The sequence below is a fragment of the Macrobrachium nipponense genome, chromosome 39 (assembly GCF_015104395.2).
Source record: "Macrobrachium nipponense isolate FS-2020 chromosome 39, ASM1510439v2, whole genome shotgun sequence".
NCBI lineage: Eukaryota > Metazoa > Arthropoda > Malacostraca > Decapoda > Palaemonidae > Macrobrachium > Macrobrachium nipponense.
In genome coordinates, this window is record NC_061099.1 from 48,173,387 (window position 1) to 48,190,271 (window position 16,885).

At 41.8% G+C, this 16,885-nt stretch overlaps 1 protein-coding gene across 1 annotated transcript in view; it reads left to right on the forward strand.

Moving 5' to 3' along the window:
* Positions 1 to 4,133: 4,133 nt before the first annotated feature.
* LOC135210327 (uncharacterized) overlaps positions 4,134 to 16,885 on the forward strand; it is a 702,311-nt gene continuing 689,559 nt past the window's right edge. The window contains 1 exon segment of the mRNA XM_064243213.1: positions 4,134 to 4,450. Coding sequence (XP_064099283.1) covers positions 4,378 to 4,450 — 73 coding nt within the window. The 5' untranslated portion in view covers positions 4,134 to 4,377.

Consider the following 16,885-nt stretch of genomic DNA (forward strand, 5'->3'; position numbering starts at 1 on the left):
TTTATCGGCCTTAGTAATGTGTAAGCTAGTATCATTCTTCAATTCTTTTAAACTTTTTTTGTAGCGAGCGGGGAAATTATTTTCATGATAAGCATACGTAGCACTATATGTCATGCCTTTGATAAAGTCTAAATGATTTTGTGGTAGGTCAAAGTATTTTTCAAACCTATAAAGAGACAAGGCACCGTGCCTAAATCCTTAACTCTATTTTTTGTCGGGATTTTACTAAGTAGTATGCCTCCTTGTGTGTATGTGTGTGTGTGTAAATAAGAGGATATGATGTTTTCCACTATAAGTAATAGAAGCATTTTCATTACGAACTTAGATATTCGAATAATGCATAATACTAAGTAGGTTGTTTGCACGATACCTTTTCTTTTTAAAAGAATACCTGAGTTCCTGAGACTACAACTGTGAATTAGCAACATCCAAATCTACAGCTGTCTTCGCGGCAAAACTTTCTTCAATTAAGCTCCACTTGATGTGGAGCCTGTTTGAGCATGTTCAGGAAGAAGACAGGGGAAACTAAACTAAATAAGTAAATAAATAAATAAAATCCTGATTTGCAGATCTCATAGTTATATACCCATGATGTCCATCGTTTTTCTGACTCTGATACCTTGTAAGATTTTTATGGCTCCACAGTAAATCACATAGCAAATATTCTAATTAAATAATCCTCCAGTGAGGATGAAGTGGTCCATTCAAGGTATGTTACGTTTAAATGTGCCAGTTTCTTAAAGGTATTTTTACTCCAGAGAAGTAAAACTTTGCTCTCTTGTATCGAAGATGATCTCTTGGAAACATGCAACGTACTTTATCACATCATTTGCTTTTGACGTGTAATGATATGCTGTCAGAAACATTAACTCCACATAGAAGTGGGAGAAGACGCAGAGATGCTTTCATCTTAAGGAATGGTACTATTCATTTTGCAGGTGTCTAAAACATTTAAAGGAGCTTTATGTGAAGTGCTGCAAACTAACCTTAATCTACGTCATTTAAAAGATTTTTTTAGTTAAGGCCTGTCCACACTAGGAAACATTGTTTGCAAACAAAGTTTGCGAACAATGTTTGCAAACAATGATTCCTGTCCAGACCTCAGTTGTCGGCAGGATGCATGTCGGTGCAGTAGCCTCTGTATTTACTTGGCTATTTTAATGCACCCGAGGAGGGATAAGAAAAAGATATAGAGGTCTTGGGGAAGTCTTCAGAAAAAGGAGCCTGTAAGCTGACTTGCTTCTGGCGGAATTGAAAATAGACACATATATACACGTATACACACACACATACACACACACACACACACACACACACACATATATATTATATATATATATATATATATATATATATATAGATATAATATATTATATTTAATACATTGTACATGTGTAACATAATACATTAAATACATGTTTTCCATTCTGGATGGGAAACAAATATGCAGTGAAATCTGTTTCCTACTATGAGATTCAGGGTCTCTGTAACACGGTTTTTTGGACTTTGCTCCTTGTCAAAGCATCGGATGTAGCTGAAAGTTGACGTATATTTTACAACCACACACAAATTTTGTCAGCATTATCAATGACCTAAACCCGATAGTTTTAATTTTTATAGTGTAAAAATGATCTAGCCGACGCCATGGCCAATGATTACGAGCCAAGAGTCCAAAAACCTTCATTACGTAAGCAAGGTAAACACACCTTTTGACAAAATGTTGCCCGCCCATCCTCCAGACAGAAACTCCATCGGCTCTGAAACCCAAAGACTTTGATGAATGGCGGAACGATACATAGATGTGGGTGGGGTATCAGTGCTAGCGTAGTAATGGCAGTAGTGCCGCAACAGTATAGCAGCAATATACATGAATTAAATGTTTAGGCCAACTGCTGGGGATTCCTTGAGGATCATTTAGCACTTCTTACAACTACTCGAGAAATTAGTTTTTATAGACAGATGTTAAATTTTCTAATCCAACAGTGCCCATGGTAGCCTTCAGTGTTATTCTGAATTATAACGAGGCGTAAGTGGGTGGAGCCTCATGTAGTCATCATTCTGACGATAATTATTGGTGAAGGTTTAAAGCCAATATACGGTACCGGCTATTTTTTTCAGTAAACAGGTAGATAGCCAATAAATAAAAATTGCTTGACATTGGATATAGCAGTTATCAAATCAAGCTTGTCTACTATGTTTTTGAAAATTACCAACTATTCCCTACATCTTGTCAATCTGATTGTGACCCATAAAGTAGACTGTAATTTCTTAGGAAACCTATTTTGGGAGTTACTAATAATCGTAGTATTTTTGTATTTATTAACATATTTTGTTGGTTTGTTCATTATGACAATTATCAGTGGAGAGGTTCCAGAGTTCATAAAGGTGTACTGCTTTGCTTGTATTTAAATTTGTATGTCATTGTTGCCAGAGGTTTAGCCTTCGTTACGTATAGCCAATCATCCATCGAGAAAGAGGGAAGAAATGCTGTCATAAGTTACGTAACGAGCGCGTTCGAAACCTTTTCTTTTTCTCTGAGTAAGTTGGCCTGTCTTCAAAAAAGGTCACTTTTACTTATAAGTACCAAATTTATTCAACCTACGTAATGCAGAATACAGTCAAAATTTATGTGTAGATATAATATGTATTCTGAATAAGCGTTATATTTATGAAATGCATAGATAAAAAGTTATTGCGAAAAAACCGTGTTACAGAGGCCCTGAATCTCATAGTAGTGTGGACAGGCCTTTATAACGAAAATTGTTGCTCTGTCACTAGTTTCAATGATGATTTTAAAGAGGCAATCTTTAAGGCTATTAGCAGTAACCAATGAAAAGTTAATCCAGAAATCTACGATGTTTTTCATGTGTGGTTAACACTGTTGTCCCAAATTATGGACATTAATTTTCATTAAGTGGGCATTATTTACAATTGTGCTGTCATCCTTACTTTACTTGTTTACTTGTTTTGGTTTTATTTACAGCCCTCCACAGAAATGATTCCCTCTCTGGCGGACCCTTGTACGTTTTCAAAAGAAGTTTCTTCCGGTTTGTTTTGTGGACGGCTTCTTGGGCATTCACACCGGAGATGAAAGTGATGAAGTTCTGTAAGAAATTTGTTAGGGAATTTTATGGTCGCTGAGGGTCACGTTGAGGGTACCCACTTTGAGGGCAAATAAGTTGTGAGAAAGAACGCCCACACACACACACACAGGGATCTCTTCGCTCCAGTTGCCAGCATTAAGTCACCAAAACTTCTAGATTTAGTGGCTATTATGCAGGGAAATTGATACATGGAATTTCTTAGGATATACCTGTTGCTGTGACCGTCTGGTAACTGTGATCGCAAGTAGAAAATAGTTAAAATTACTTCACGTGGGCCAGCTTCGAGTTCCCCACAGGGACCAGTCTGAATGTTAACAGTTATTCAACATGCCAAAGAAAAAAGGGTAGAGAATAACACAGTAATGTCAGTGATAAACAGCTGTAGGAGTCATTTTCAATATAAAAAAGTAGAGGAAGTAGTCTGCGACTACGTAGGAACACACTAGAATTGAACGAGGGAATTTCCCAATAGGCGAGTGTAACTGTAGTTTCATTGGAAAGGAGCGCAAGTAAAAAGGAGAGTAAGATATGCATAAGGACATCGTTTAACCACTATATATTTTCCGTTTAGATGAAATTATTTACAGGGTAACTAAAGAGAAATTATGGTAAAACGACCCCGGCTGTTGCAAGGCCAATTTATCGTGCATAATCACTGGATAAATTGCAATGCATTTGTGTGTCAACTACACTTCAAATACCACAAAGAAAATTATTATTACCAGACAAAGACAATCAAACTTAAATTTTAGGATGTAAACACTTACTATTTGGGGGAAGGAAATGAGAAAATGCAAGCATCCCCAGTCCAGTTTTGCAAAGACAACGTTCAATTCCTTTCTTATATGAGTGTTCCACCCTTAGATTATCTTAAGCATTACATTGCAGTGAGTATGCTTGTAGACTCACTACAGTAACCGGAGATCAGAAAGCAAATCGGAAACAAGTGAAATGAAAGTAATCCCAACTTAAGGTTTGCCATCGAGACTGCACTTCTTATGCGGACAAAGTCAAAGTGTTCTATATCCTTGAGGAGCATTGTTTACATATCACTCCTTCCCTTGCTCGAGGATATCAAGAACCAACAGTAAACACAATTACACTATACAGTATTTCATGAATGTCAGCTATCGAAGTGTGTTTTCAAGTGGATGTATTATCAAATAGAAAAGAAAAATGAACCAAGGCGACTGTCAGTTGGTTGTGAAGGTACAAATGGTCCTGCATAAACTGACTGCGTACATAAGTCCAGATAAGTCGGAATCATCTGGTTATGATTGAGGATGCACGGACGTTACAGAAGCTGCATACGTACATCGAGGATTACCTAAGGAAGAGTGGAAATGGTATGTTAATTACACGGTTGGTTGATTACTCGGATATAGGTAATTAAAAGTTGAGGTACCAATGGCCTTGCTTAGCTTAGCCCTAGGGCTGTTCGTAAACAGCGACACCACACATTGGGAAAATTAAGCCATATAGGGTAAAACACCGCATGGCCTGCATCAAGCCAACGACGATCAATGCATGCCACCCTCCGAAAAAGTACATTATAACGCGTCCTGACACCGGAAATGGGCATCGGTCGCGACTTCTTGTTGGTGAGAAATGGAGCTAAAGACCTCTACTCTCCTTTCGAAGTAAGTGTTTTCTCCAAAGTTAGAAATTAAGGCCAAATTTTAAGATTTAAACAGAGGGTAGTGAAAAGGGTGTCCACGGCAGTCGGGGAAATCTCACCAAAACACTTCGAAATTTTTACTTACGATTAAATAACTTAGAAGATTGACGCCATCTCGATGTTTACGGAGTCGCTTGTGTCAACAAACTTCCCATTTCCTGTGATAAATCCGCACACCACTTGTACCCACAGACGCTGGGGCACTTTCATCACAACAATCGGAACACAGTCCCTTACCAGGACGTTTTTAAGTAAACAACTGTTTTGGTAGAAGACGACGACGAAGCGTGCACCTGGATGACAAAACAGGAGTTTCATGGGCAGTCCGACCTATGATCCATTTTGCCTCTCCTCAGACTCTCAAAACTTCAAAAGAACTCATCAGTAAAGTTTTCTGTTAGACTTATTGCATAAGCTATCATGTTGCAGATGTCATCCTTCTAGCCTAGTCTTCCTGAATAAGTGGTCATTTTCGAAGGGTGGGGTTTCAGTCCCTACCCCCCTATTCTTAGAAGAATTCTATGGTCTTGTTTTTTTTGGATGCCCCCTTTTGTTGCCTGTGAGTCCCTACCCTCTTCTTAGAAGAATTCTATGGGTCTTTTTTTTGGATGCCCCCTTTTGCCTGTTGAGTTCTACATCTTTTTGGTTTTTTACTCCATTGGCAAATGAGTATCAGGCTATGCTTGACTAAATATCTATGCACAGGGAAAAAAAAAAAAAAAAAGGGCCCAGCTTGATGACCTTATCTTGTCTTTGGCACATCCAAGCGAGGAATGGCTCAGGTCTCCTGAACCTGGATGTATGTCATGTCCTTTGCATGTTCCCTGAGGTCCCTCTTCTCAAGTCCTTACTTGTAAGGCATCCCTCCTAGTAGCCCCTGGCTTCGACTAGGACGTACTAGTGAGAATCCAGCCTCTTTAGCTTTCAGGCACAATATGTCCCTTATCCATTCTGCATCATCTTACTGGAAGTATAATACGTAGTTTTATTGTAGTGTCTTACCGAACAATTATAGAGCCGTGATTTCCACGAGCGGCAGGATACTAATTCAAATTTAGCGCGTCGGCGTCGCCAACACTGGTGGTGATGACGTCATCCCTCCACTCGCGGGAGAACCAGGTACAACTGCCCAGGTGAATCCAATTCTTTTCCTGCCGGCGTCCCGGTTGAACATCGGTGGTCGGTGCGGTTGGATGACTTTCCTTCGCTTTTTCTTGTGGATTTGATCTTCGGAATGGGTGAAGTACTCTTTTTTGGCTTGTTGTTATTTGCTTTTTGTTCATGAAACACTTACCTCAGATATATATATAGCTGTATTCTCCGACGTTCCGACAGAATTTCAAAAAACTCCCGGCACACGCAGTGGGCGGCCAGGTGGTTAGTACCCATTCCCGCCGCTGGGAGGCGGATATCAGGAATCATTCCCATTTTCTATTCAGACTTTTCTCTGTCGCGGTAGTGAAAACACCTGTTTCCACTACCTCGCTAGGATTTTGAAACTCATTAGCCGCTTAAGTATCCTACTTATTTTTTTTTTTAATGATTGACTTGGATTTGTGGCTAGGCATACGCTATCATAAATTAATTAAAATTTTGTTCATGAAACTTACCTGTCAGTTATATATATAGCTGTATTCTCCGACGTCCGACAGAAGTTTCAAAAACTCCCGGCACACGCAGTGGGCGGCCCAGGTGGTTAGTACCCATTCCCGACCGCTGGGAGGCGGATATCAGGAATCATTCCCTATTTCTATTCAGATTTTTCTCTGTGCCGGTAGTGAAAAACACCTGTTTCCACTACCCTCCGTCCTAGGATTTTGAAACTTCATTAGCCGCTTAAGTATCCTACTTATTTTTTTTTTGAATGATTGACTTGGATTTGTGGCTAGGCATACGCTATATATCTAGTTTTCGACAGGAGAAGGGAAAAGGAGATTCCTCATACCCAAGAACACACAGGCGTCCTTTTAAATGCCCTTCTGCAGTGTCGATGACCGTGACAAAGACGCAAGATGTCGCACAGCCGGCCGTCGTTTTTGTCAAGAGTGGCGAACGTCCTGAAGACTCGTCCTGATGACGATCACCGTACTTATGCTTAGGACGCTCGCGTTCATGATGCGGCTCTCCCTCGCCAGGAAAGCCTCCTAAGTTACTCGTGTTGACGCACGTCATTCACTATGACGCTTCCCTTGATGTTCGTCACTCTTCTATTCCGGACGCTCTTCAAGACGCTCAAAGAATGCAATCAGGACGTTCGGCAAGCACCTCGCGACGATGCCTTTCGGACGCTCGGCGTTCCTTTTTTGAGCGCGTGGTCTGGATATGTTCATTGCATTACTAAGACGCAAAATGTTGCACAGGCGGCCACCGTCTTTGTTAGAAGGTAACGAAGTCTTTAAGGCCGTCGTGGAGACGATAGCCATTACGTCTTCCTATAGTGCTCTCACACTTAGGAGCATGTGCGGCTCTCCAGGACGCTTTTCGGGTGGCCTTTCAGAAGACGCTCGACGTCATAAACATTGATAAGCTTTTTGGAAGACGCTCGATGTCTTACACATCTGGACGCTCGCCAGGACGCTAGCGAGGACGCTCGCCAGGACGCTAGAGAGGACGCTTTTTGAAGACGCTCGCATCTACCTACACGTCATGACGCTCGGTAGAGCACTTGCCAGGACGTTCTTCAGAACGATAGGCGTCCTACGCATCAAGACGTTCGGCAGGATTCCTGCAAGAACGCTCTTCAAGAGAGCGTCGTCGAAGTAGAGGAAGGAGTTTGGTCTCGTCAAGATGTCTACTTCTCTTTCTACGAAGGGAGCGTTCAAGAGAATCCATCACTTGATGAATTCCGGAAAACTGTAAGCAGATTTCGGTGTCATAAAACGCCTCGTCTGCTTTCGCTGGGATTGCGCTGCCGAAGGGGAACATTAAGGTCATTCCTGTCGTAAGCCCAGTCTCTAATCAGGAATCCTTGGCCCCTCCCCTTCCTCGATTTCTGCGGGAATCGGAAGGCTATATGCTCGAATTCCTGGATTACTTTCCGTCATGCAATTGGTTAGTTCTTATGATCGATAATAGTAACGAACCTATTCCTTCTAGAAGAGAGTAGCTGGTAACTCAGGCAGAATAGTGCGAAACGAGAGGTTGCTGTCATTGTGGATGACGCAGTATATTTAATCGGTACTCCCGGCAACTTTCAGGAGTTTTTTCCGATTTAACATTTGGTTAATTAAGCGTAATGTTACGACAACACAAAATCAGCTTCTGTATTAGCGAATTCTGTTTCGCTTAGATATGCCAACTTGAGAGTTTTTCTGTTTCAAATAATGGAAAAAACTCTATTCCTTAGATGAATAGAATAGCTGGCAACTCGGCATAAGACTGAGAGAAGGTGAAACATAAGCTGCTGCCTGTAACTGTCACAGTGTCTCACACTGTCACCAACTCAGTGTTCAGGTAGCTCGTTGTACTGCTCAGTCGGTTACGTCTCTCTCTCCCGCGGGATTGATTTACGAACCGTATCTCTGCCCTACAATCATGACTTTGCCTCGGGTTGAGGGGATTTCTGGTAATCATGAATAAACGACTTCCTTTTGCTAAGAAATTTTCAACAGAGATATCTCTTAGACATGTTCGGCGCTGCTTACCGCACGGTAACAGAATTCTGTACGAGTCTACCGCAGCATAGCACTATAATAAGCTCTCCTGCTTATGCAAAGCGCAGCCTTATTAGGGAAGGAAGCATGCTTAGTGAGGAATGGATGAGTCCTGCTGGGGACCACCTTCCTCGCTGGAGAAGCTTGTTTCCCTGAATAGCTGCAATTCAAGACCTCTACAGTTTTTCCTACAGGAGAACTGAAATAACATCAAAGATCTAGAGATAATTCTAAACGTCTCTCAATGGGTTAAGGATCACCTCAGGTGATAATGAGAGGGAGCCAGGCATCGGACAGAGGTCCTGGCACATAATCTAAAAGAATTGGAAGCAATTTGGTTGGCTCTCCAGTTCCTCGAAGAGTGAGTTTTTGGTCGATGTGGTCCAAATCATCTCAGATAATTCCACAGCTCTCTCATATCCCAAGAAAAGAGAGATGGTTATCGGCATAGGCACGGAACGTAACGATCCGTAAGAGGTTCGTTACACGATTGCACGTCCGTGCGGATCTTCTCGATCGACGGCAGCAACTACTGACGTTTGACTTTTGAGTAATCCTCGCTTAGAAGTATGTCGAGAGTTGTGGAGACTTTGGGGACGTCCTTTCGTAGATTTTGCAATATTGAAGACGAAGAAGCTTCCTCTACGTTGCGCCCTTATTCTCGATCCGAGAGCAGGTAGCAATAGACGCCATCCCATAGTATGGAATGGGGATAGTTGTTAGCCCTTTTCCCCTATTCAAAAGCTTAGGAAATGTAATAAGATAATCGCTGGCGTCAGAGGGAGTGAGAAAGACGCTGATCGCCCCATGTTGGCCTTCGAGAGGCTGGATTCACAGAGGTCACTTCCTTCAGAGAGTTCCAACTTTCAAGGACCCTTCTCCCGAGAGAATCGGTCTACTCTAACAGCCTCACTTCGAGAGGTACCTAAAAAATCTCTCCGCTCTGAGTCTGAATGCGTTCAGACTGTCAAGAAGCGAGAGGATCTTCAAGATTAATTGCAAGTCTCATTGCCAAAGCAAAGCAGTGCTGCATATTTTGCAGTGTAACCAATCGGAGTGGGCCGTTTCTGGACATAGGGCAGGAAGAATGACTGTTCCTCTACCTCTGACCTCTGTGAATGACTTTACGCCTTCCCATTCCGTCTGAAAAGTATGGGATAAGCTAACAGTCCCCAACATTGTAGAATACGGAAATATGTTGTTGACGGCCTCTAGGCTCAGAGATTCGGATCTGTCAAAACAACAAAGCCCTTCACGATCTTTGAGGTCTGCGGAAATCTTGATGGAACTTAGACGTAGTCTGAAGTTCTTGATGTCAAAAGAAAAGCATTTCGAACCTCTCCTTTCTGTACAATTAATACACGTGACCAGAAAGGCTAATTTTCTAACCACTCTAGCTACGGCAATGGAGGGTTAGTGAGGTTTTAGCCATCATCAGAGGTTTTGGCTTTAGAGGACATAATTCGGTGTCCTCTCAAGCCTTCCGTTCTTGCTAAGAAACGAAAACCCGTCTAACCCTTGGCCCAGAGGCCTGGAGATCAAGGGGATGGCACAAATTATTGGGCAAGAGCCACAGAGAGTCCTGTGCCCTGTCGGGGCTCTCAAGTTTTATCTTGATAAAACTAAAGAAAGTCAAGGTCATTCGGACATCTGCGGTGTTCCGTAAAAAGACCAGACTTGCCCATGTCGAAGAACGCCCTGGCGTTATTTTTAAGGAGTCTTTCTAAGAGGCTCATTCGTCATGTTTGAACAAAGATTTGAAACCTTTAAAGTAAATGCTCACGAGGTGAGGGCGCGGCCTCGGAAGCATTTCAACAGAGCATGACACTCAGTAATATCCTGATGCCACGTTTGAGCGAAGCAACTCTGTGTTCGCTTCACACTCCCGACGGGATGTGAAGACGACATATGAGATCTGCGAGTCGCTAGGACCATACATATCCGTAGAAATATTATTGGAGGCAGGAAGCAGCACGAATCCTATCCTATAGAAAAAGGGATAGGTGTGCTTTTTAACTTTGAAGGGTGGTCGCTTGAGGCGCTTCCTTTCGTTAGCCTAGAAGTTAGGGACTAACTTCGATAGGTTAGGTCAGGTGGTGGTTTTAGCTTCGTTGCCCTCACAGTATGGTCCAATATGGTCTAGTCACATTGTGGGTCACGCCCCCGTTGACAGATCATCTAGAGCGCACCAACTACACAGGTACCTACCTTGTTGGCAACTCTAGTAAAGCAAAAGCAGACTTCGGTGACAGTAATCAAGAAGTCAGCTATGCTAACAGGTAAGGATCAAGATGTCAATCATCTGCACTTGAGGTGTTTCCTAAATCCTTCTATTCGTCCCTTCCCACCTCCAATGGTGGGATTCAGCTATATATATATCTGACAGGTAAGTTTCATGAACAAAATGTTTATTGTTATGATACAATAAAGTTTGTCATACTACCTGGCAGATATATATAATTAAAGTACCCACCCACCTCCCCTCAGGGGACAGTGGTATGAAAAATCTGAATAGAAAATGGGAATGATTCCTGATATCCGCCTCCCACGGCGGGAAATGGGTACTAACCACCTGGCCGCCCACTGCGTGTGCCGGGAGTTTTGAAATTCTGTCGGACGTCGGAGAATACAGCTATATATATCTGCCAGGTAAGTATGAACAAACTTTATTGTATCATAACAATAAAACATTTTTTTTCATTGCATATGATGTCTGAATCTAGTTAGCCTAGTTTCAGACTTTGTTGTCTGCAACGGGTAAGGGAGGCTACCGAAACCTTCGGTAGACACTCGCTTAGTATAGATGTTTACATGTTTTCTTTGTTGAAAGATCAATGTAATTAGTGTATGTTGACTGAATTCCGAAAGAGACGTATGATTCGTATGTACGCAAATTAGAGCGTGATAGAATCAGGAGGTCTTCCTCACAGTAACAGAAGTTAGGATAATGAACCTACTAACCTCCAGTAGACTTTATTTTGCCTAACCCTGTGGTATGGCTTACGGGCCTAGAGGAAGTTCTGTGAGACGTAATGCCCTTTCTATTATGGTGGATTACATCAAGTAAGCTTGAAAAAAGTGCTCGCTCTCCAATCAGTGTTGTGAGTGTAGTGATGTTGATTTTGCCCCTAGTGTTGTGGAGGGGGCGTCAGATCGGCCTTATAATGCCTCTAGGTCTAGACCTCTGTCGGACTCCCAGAACACAGGGAGAGGGCATGTCGAAAGCCGAAGGAGGGTTACGAGGAACCCCCACGATCTGGCGTCCCTTCGGCAAGACCTGAAGACGCTTCTCAGGCTGCCAAAGATCGTGCAGTGCACGAATCCTGAAGGATTGCTTCTCGTCCTCTGAGGCGTCCTCCCCGTACAGGGGTTGGAGCTCTCGGAAGGACTCGCGCCCTTTAAATAGAAGCTTATTGAGGAGGACGCTTCACGTCCTCTCTCTATTGTCCGTGCGATTGTATCGCCGCCTTAACAATTTGACGACTTTCCAACACATGGGAGAAAGAAGAAGGAAATAGGAAGAACGCTGTTAGCCAAGGCCATCTAGAGGAGAAGGCCAGGTCAATTGGGGGGTGAAGAGGTGTGACGCGACCTAGGTAGTGCTAAGTCAGTGGTGCTTTCCGCTTTGAATGAAGAGGTCGCGCTCTATTTCTTTCCAGTTTTCTGCTGTTATTTCGGAAAATTTTGCTGTATATTAACCCGTAATATTCACCTGGAACTGCGCAATAATGCCGTTTATGTGATGTGTACCAAACTGCAAAGGGAATTACCGAAATGGACCGAAAGTGAGTGTGTTTTCATTCCCAAATAGTGATGAAGAAAAAGCAAAGTGAGGTATCCTGAATTTTCATCAGATGGAGTTTATTATGAAAATCACAAAACTCAGTTGGCTCCTTTTAAAACTTTGCAAAAAACTGTACACCTATGAAGCAGAATATTTACTGAAACATTCATATAAAGCTATCAGTAAAAGCACTCTCTCCATCAGTTTTGGAAAGGCAAAAATGTAAAAATAAAATTGGCCATGCAGATTTTTAATGAATATGTTGTGGAAGCACTTTTGAGTATTGGCAAGAAACATTTCTTAACATGCTATTCTACTGTTGCAGACTTCATGAAGATTATTCACACATGGTGGACAATAATGAACGTGCATGCACCCAACAAGGGTGATAGAACAAAAAATATTTATTCTACTCCATACCTACTTCCACTGATGATGAAAAAATTTTAAATTCCTTAACAACTTTGGAAATTGGTTAGAAGCATGGGAAAAAATGGAGTCTATAGGTGGAAAACTCACACGTGAAACTTTCACAGCTCTAAAGCACACTACTCATGCCATTACAGAAATAGCTAGTTACTGTACATCAGAGCTAAATATGAGATATATATTTACTGCCAAATTTCAAACTGATAAATTAGAATCTAGATTTGGTCAATATAGGCAACTTTCAGGTGGTAATTACAACATTTCTATTAGACAGATATTTGAGTGTGAAAAAAAGATTCGAATAATGTCAGAGTTGGAGAGGAATTTGACAATTAATGACAAGAAAATTGTACTAAGGGATTTTCAGACTAATTTGGAAGGACTGGAAAATATTTCGCATTCAGATGAGGTAGATCGGTTCGACATAACTTTAACAAAAGAACATTTTGAAAAATGCAGAAATATCTTGCCAGTAACAGTTTATGTAGCAGGCTATTGTTTGCTATGCAGTTTTCAAAAAATGAACTGTGATGCTGTAAGGGCATGCCAACTTGCAACACTGAAAACGATGTGCATGAAAATTACAAGTATATTGATGGTATCAGCAGAGGCTTCCTGATGTACCCAAATCCTGTAGTCAAATATTGTTATGTACAGTTACATTGTTATTGATCATAATTCAGAAAAATTAGAGAAAATGATAATATGGTCAGCAACTAATGCCCTTCTAAACAACTACTGCTCAAAACAAAACAATATCCTCTCTGAAAATTAGCTCATGAACCAAGGGAAAAAGAGAAAATTGCAAACACTGACAGAGTCAAGAAATAAAAACAAAAAAAAAAAATATGTCAAATGCGTCAGGTAAAGAAAATACACAGTAAGATCAGTGTGTTGGTAATTGTGAAATGAATTGCATGTTAGTTCATTTAAAATTGTTAGAAATTTGCTATTTTTGCTAATGGAATTTCTTTTATAATAAAATCGTGTTATAATGATTCTGGTTATTTACAATGCCCAAACTAGATCACAGTAAGTTTAGCTGTTTAAGAAAGGGATGATTACCCTAAGCAGCAAGGTGTCAGAAGAACGATATTGTAGTAAAAAAAAATTATTTTTTAAAAATCAGCTTCAAGAGGAGGGTTAAACTGAAAAAAAAGAAGTTGTAACCCATTAATTAAGCCATGGAAAGAAACAGAGAGAGGTTGTAGATGGTCAGTTGTCCTGTTCGCCTGAGGGCTTCGGCCAAGTCGACCTACTCCGCTGACGTCAACCCCCCAACTGACCAGGCCTTCTCCTCTAGATGGCCTTGGTTAAGCGCCCAGATCGCCTTATCTCACTTACTGTGAAAAGGAAGAAGGCGTACCCTAAGGCGTCCTTTTGAGTGCGTTTTCTGGAAGTGTCGATGACGCGACAGAGACGCAAGATGTCGCACAAGCGTCCACCGCCGTCTTTGTCAGGAGTTGCGAACGTCCATAATACTCGTCCGGACGACGATCACGTACATCGGCTTATGACTAGCACGCTTCATGAGCGGCGCTCCCCTTGAAGGCAGGACGCTTTTGAGGACGCTTTTCGGGACGCCTCCGTATTTGATAAGCAACAGTCATGTCGAAGTTTTTCAAGTACCAAGACGTACGGGAGAAACCTTGGTTTCTAATAAGAATCTTATCGACGTTTGGGTATGATGGCGGATAGGAAATATCTACTTCCTTCCGTAAACCCTAGAGATGAACAGGAATTCTGTCTCTTCCGCGATTTATGAGGAAATACGAAGATTTAAAGAGTTCCTGGATTAACTTCCTTACTTAAGGAAATATATTCTCTTTTCTATCGTTCTATTAACGAAAAGAACGAAGATAGTAAAAGTTTTTCCTTTCTCTATCTGCCTCGGCAGGGAAAGAAGGTAGTAGAGTATCTGCTGTATGATAATACGATCACGGTCACAATCATAAGCACATACCGTAGTTACTTCGTTTGCTGTGCAACTCTATTACCAGTATCCTTACAGGACTTTCCTAGGAAGGACCACGCTTAAAGGATTGTTATGACAATACCTAATTAGCTTCTAGATTTATCGAAGTCTTGTTTCGCTTAAATATACATTAATAAGACTTCCTGAAGTTCGATAATAATTTTATAAGATTCCTTTATTGAATGGAGTAGCTGGCAACTCTGGAAGAGTAAGGCCAGACAGCTAACGGAGGGGGCTGCTATCGCTTAGACCAAACGCAGTAACCATCTATTGCTCAGTCATGAGAGGTCGGTCCTGCGGGATGGAATGACTAACCGTATCTCTCCCCTACAATCGCGGTCTTAGCGCCTCGGATTGAGGGGATAGTTAAGCAAACATAAATAAAATATTGTCTGCCTTTTGCTAAGATACGTTCAATAAGAAAGATATTCCAGCCTTTCAATGCTGGATTACCGTAGGTAACATTATTAAAGGAATCTAACGCAGCAGAACACTATATATTATATAATGTTCTCATGCTTACGAAAGCATGGCTTATTAGAGTACATGCTTAGTGAGAAGATGAATGTAGTAGAGAATTCACTTTTAAGTCTACGGTATGGTCAAGTCTTTATGGCCTTTCATGCATCAGGGCGCTCGACAAGATCCTCTCTGAGATGCCCTTGGTGTTCTAGGCACCAATACGCTCGGTAAGACTCTCGCGAGGACGTCTTCTGAAGATGCTCACGTCCTACGCATTGAGACCGTGAGGAAGCTTTTGCCGATGCTCGACGTCCTACACGAAAGAGACGCTCATCAGGACGCTCTGGAAGACGCTCGACGTCATAAACAGATATTGTTAAACTACAATAAAGTTTTGTACATACTTACCTGGCAGATATATACTTAGCTATAGTCTCCGACGTTCCCGACAGAATTTCAAATCTCGCGGCACACGCGACAGGTAGGTCAGGTGGTCTACCTTACCCGCCGCTGGGTGGCGGATGTACGAACCACTCCCGTAAGCTTGTCAGATTTTTCTCTTCCACCTGTCTCCTGAGGGGAGGCTGGGTGGGCCATTAATCGTATATATCTGCCAGGTAAGTATGTACAAAACTTTATTGTAGTTTAACAATATCATTTTTGTACATGAACTTCCCTGACAGATATATACTTAGCTGATTGGCACCCTTGGTGGAGGGTAAGAGACAGCTCAATAATACAGGTAAGACGGGAAACAACTAATGTTGTAGGATATAAAAAACCTTGGTTCTCACCTTTTCAGGATGAAGACTTCATAGATACTATCTCTGAGTCTGCATTGCCTGGAGAGCTACAGCTAGGACGTGACCTGATGCTGAAAGACTCTCGGATCTACCACTTGGGATATGTGATCCCCTATTGTGGTAGAATCCAAGTCGGATGATGTTAGAGGGACCTTGTCCGCTTACCTAACAGATACCTTACCACTACCTCTGCAAGGAGCCAAAACCCACCAGACCACCTAACCAAAATACAAAGGGTTAATATTACGACAAAAAGAGGTGCCTCCTGCAACCTCTTTCAGACAACCAAAAACAACAATATAAAATATAGGGTAACATATAAAAAATTTACACAGGATAAGTTTCAGCTCCCTGCCCCAGCACCGAATCCGCCGATACGAAGGACCCCAAGGCGAAGCATTTTATCATATGTGATTTTTACATCACGTAGGTAGTGGTTTGCGAAAACCGATTGGCATCTCCAAAAAGTCGCCTCCATCAAGTTCCGCACAGACATATTTTTCTGAATGCAAGCGAAGTTGCGATGGCTCTCACCTCGTGAGCTTTTCACTTTCAGTAGTCTAAAATGATCTTCCTTACAGGCAACATGTGCCTCTGTAATAAGGCTTCTCAGAAAAAAGGAAAGAGCATTCTTCGACATGGGCGAGTGGGGTCCTTTACGGAGCACCAAAGCACATCTTGATTAGCCTTAAGTTGTTCCTTCCTCTTAAGGAAATACTTCATAATTCTCATAGGGCAAAGAGTTCTTTCAGGCTCTTCCCTACTAGAAAAGATAAACTACGAACTTCAAAGCTCCTGGCCAAGGGCGTGATGGGTTTTTCATTCTTTGCCAGGAAACTTGGAAGAAATGAACACACCATAGAATCTCTTCCTTAAACCCTACATTGCCCTCAATAGCTTGGAGCTCACTCACTCTCTTAGCTGTAGCTAGGGCCAAAAGGAAGATAGCCTTCTTCGTCAAATCCTTGAAAGAGGCTAAGCCAGGAGGTTCGAATCT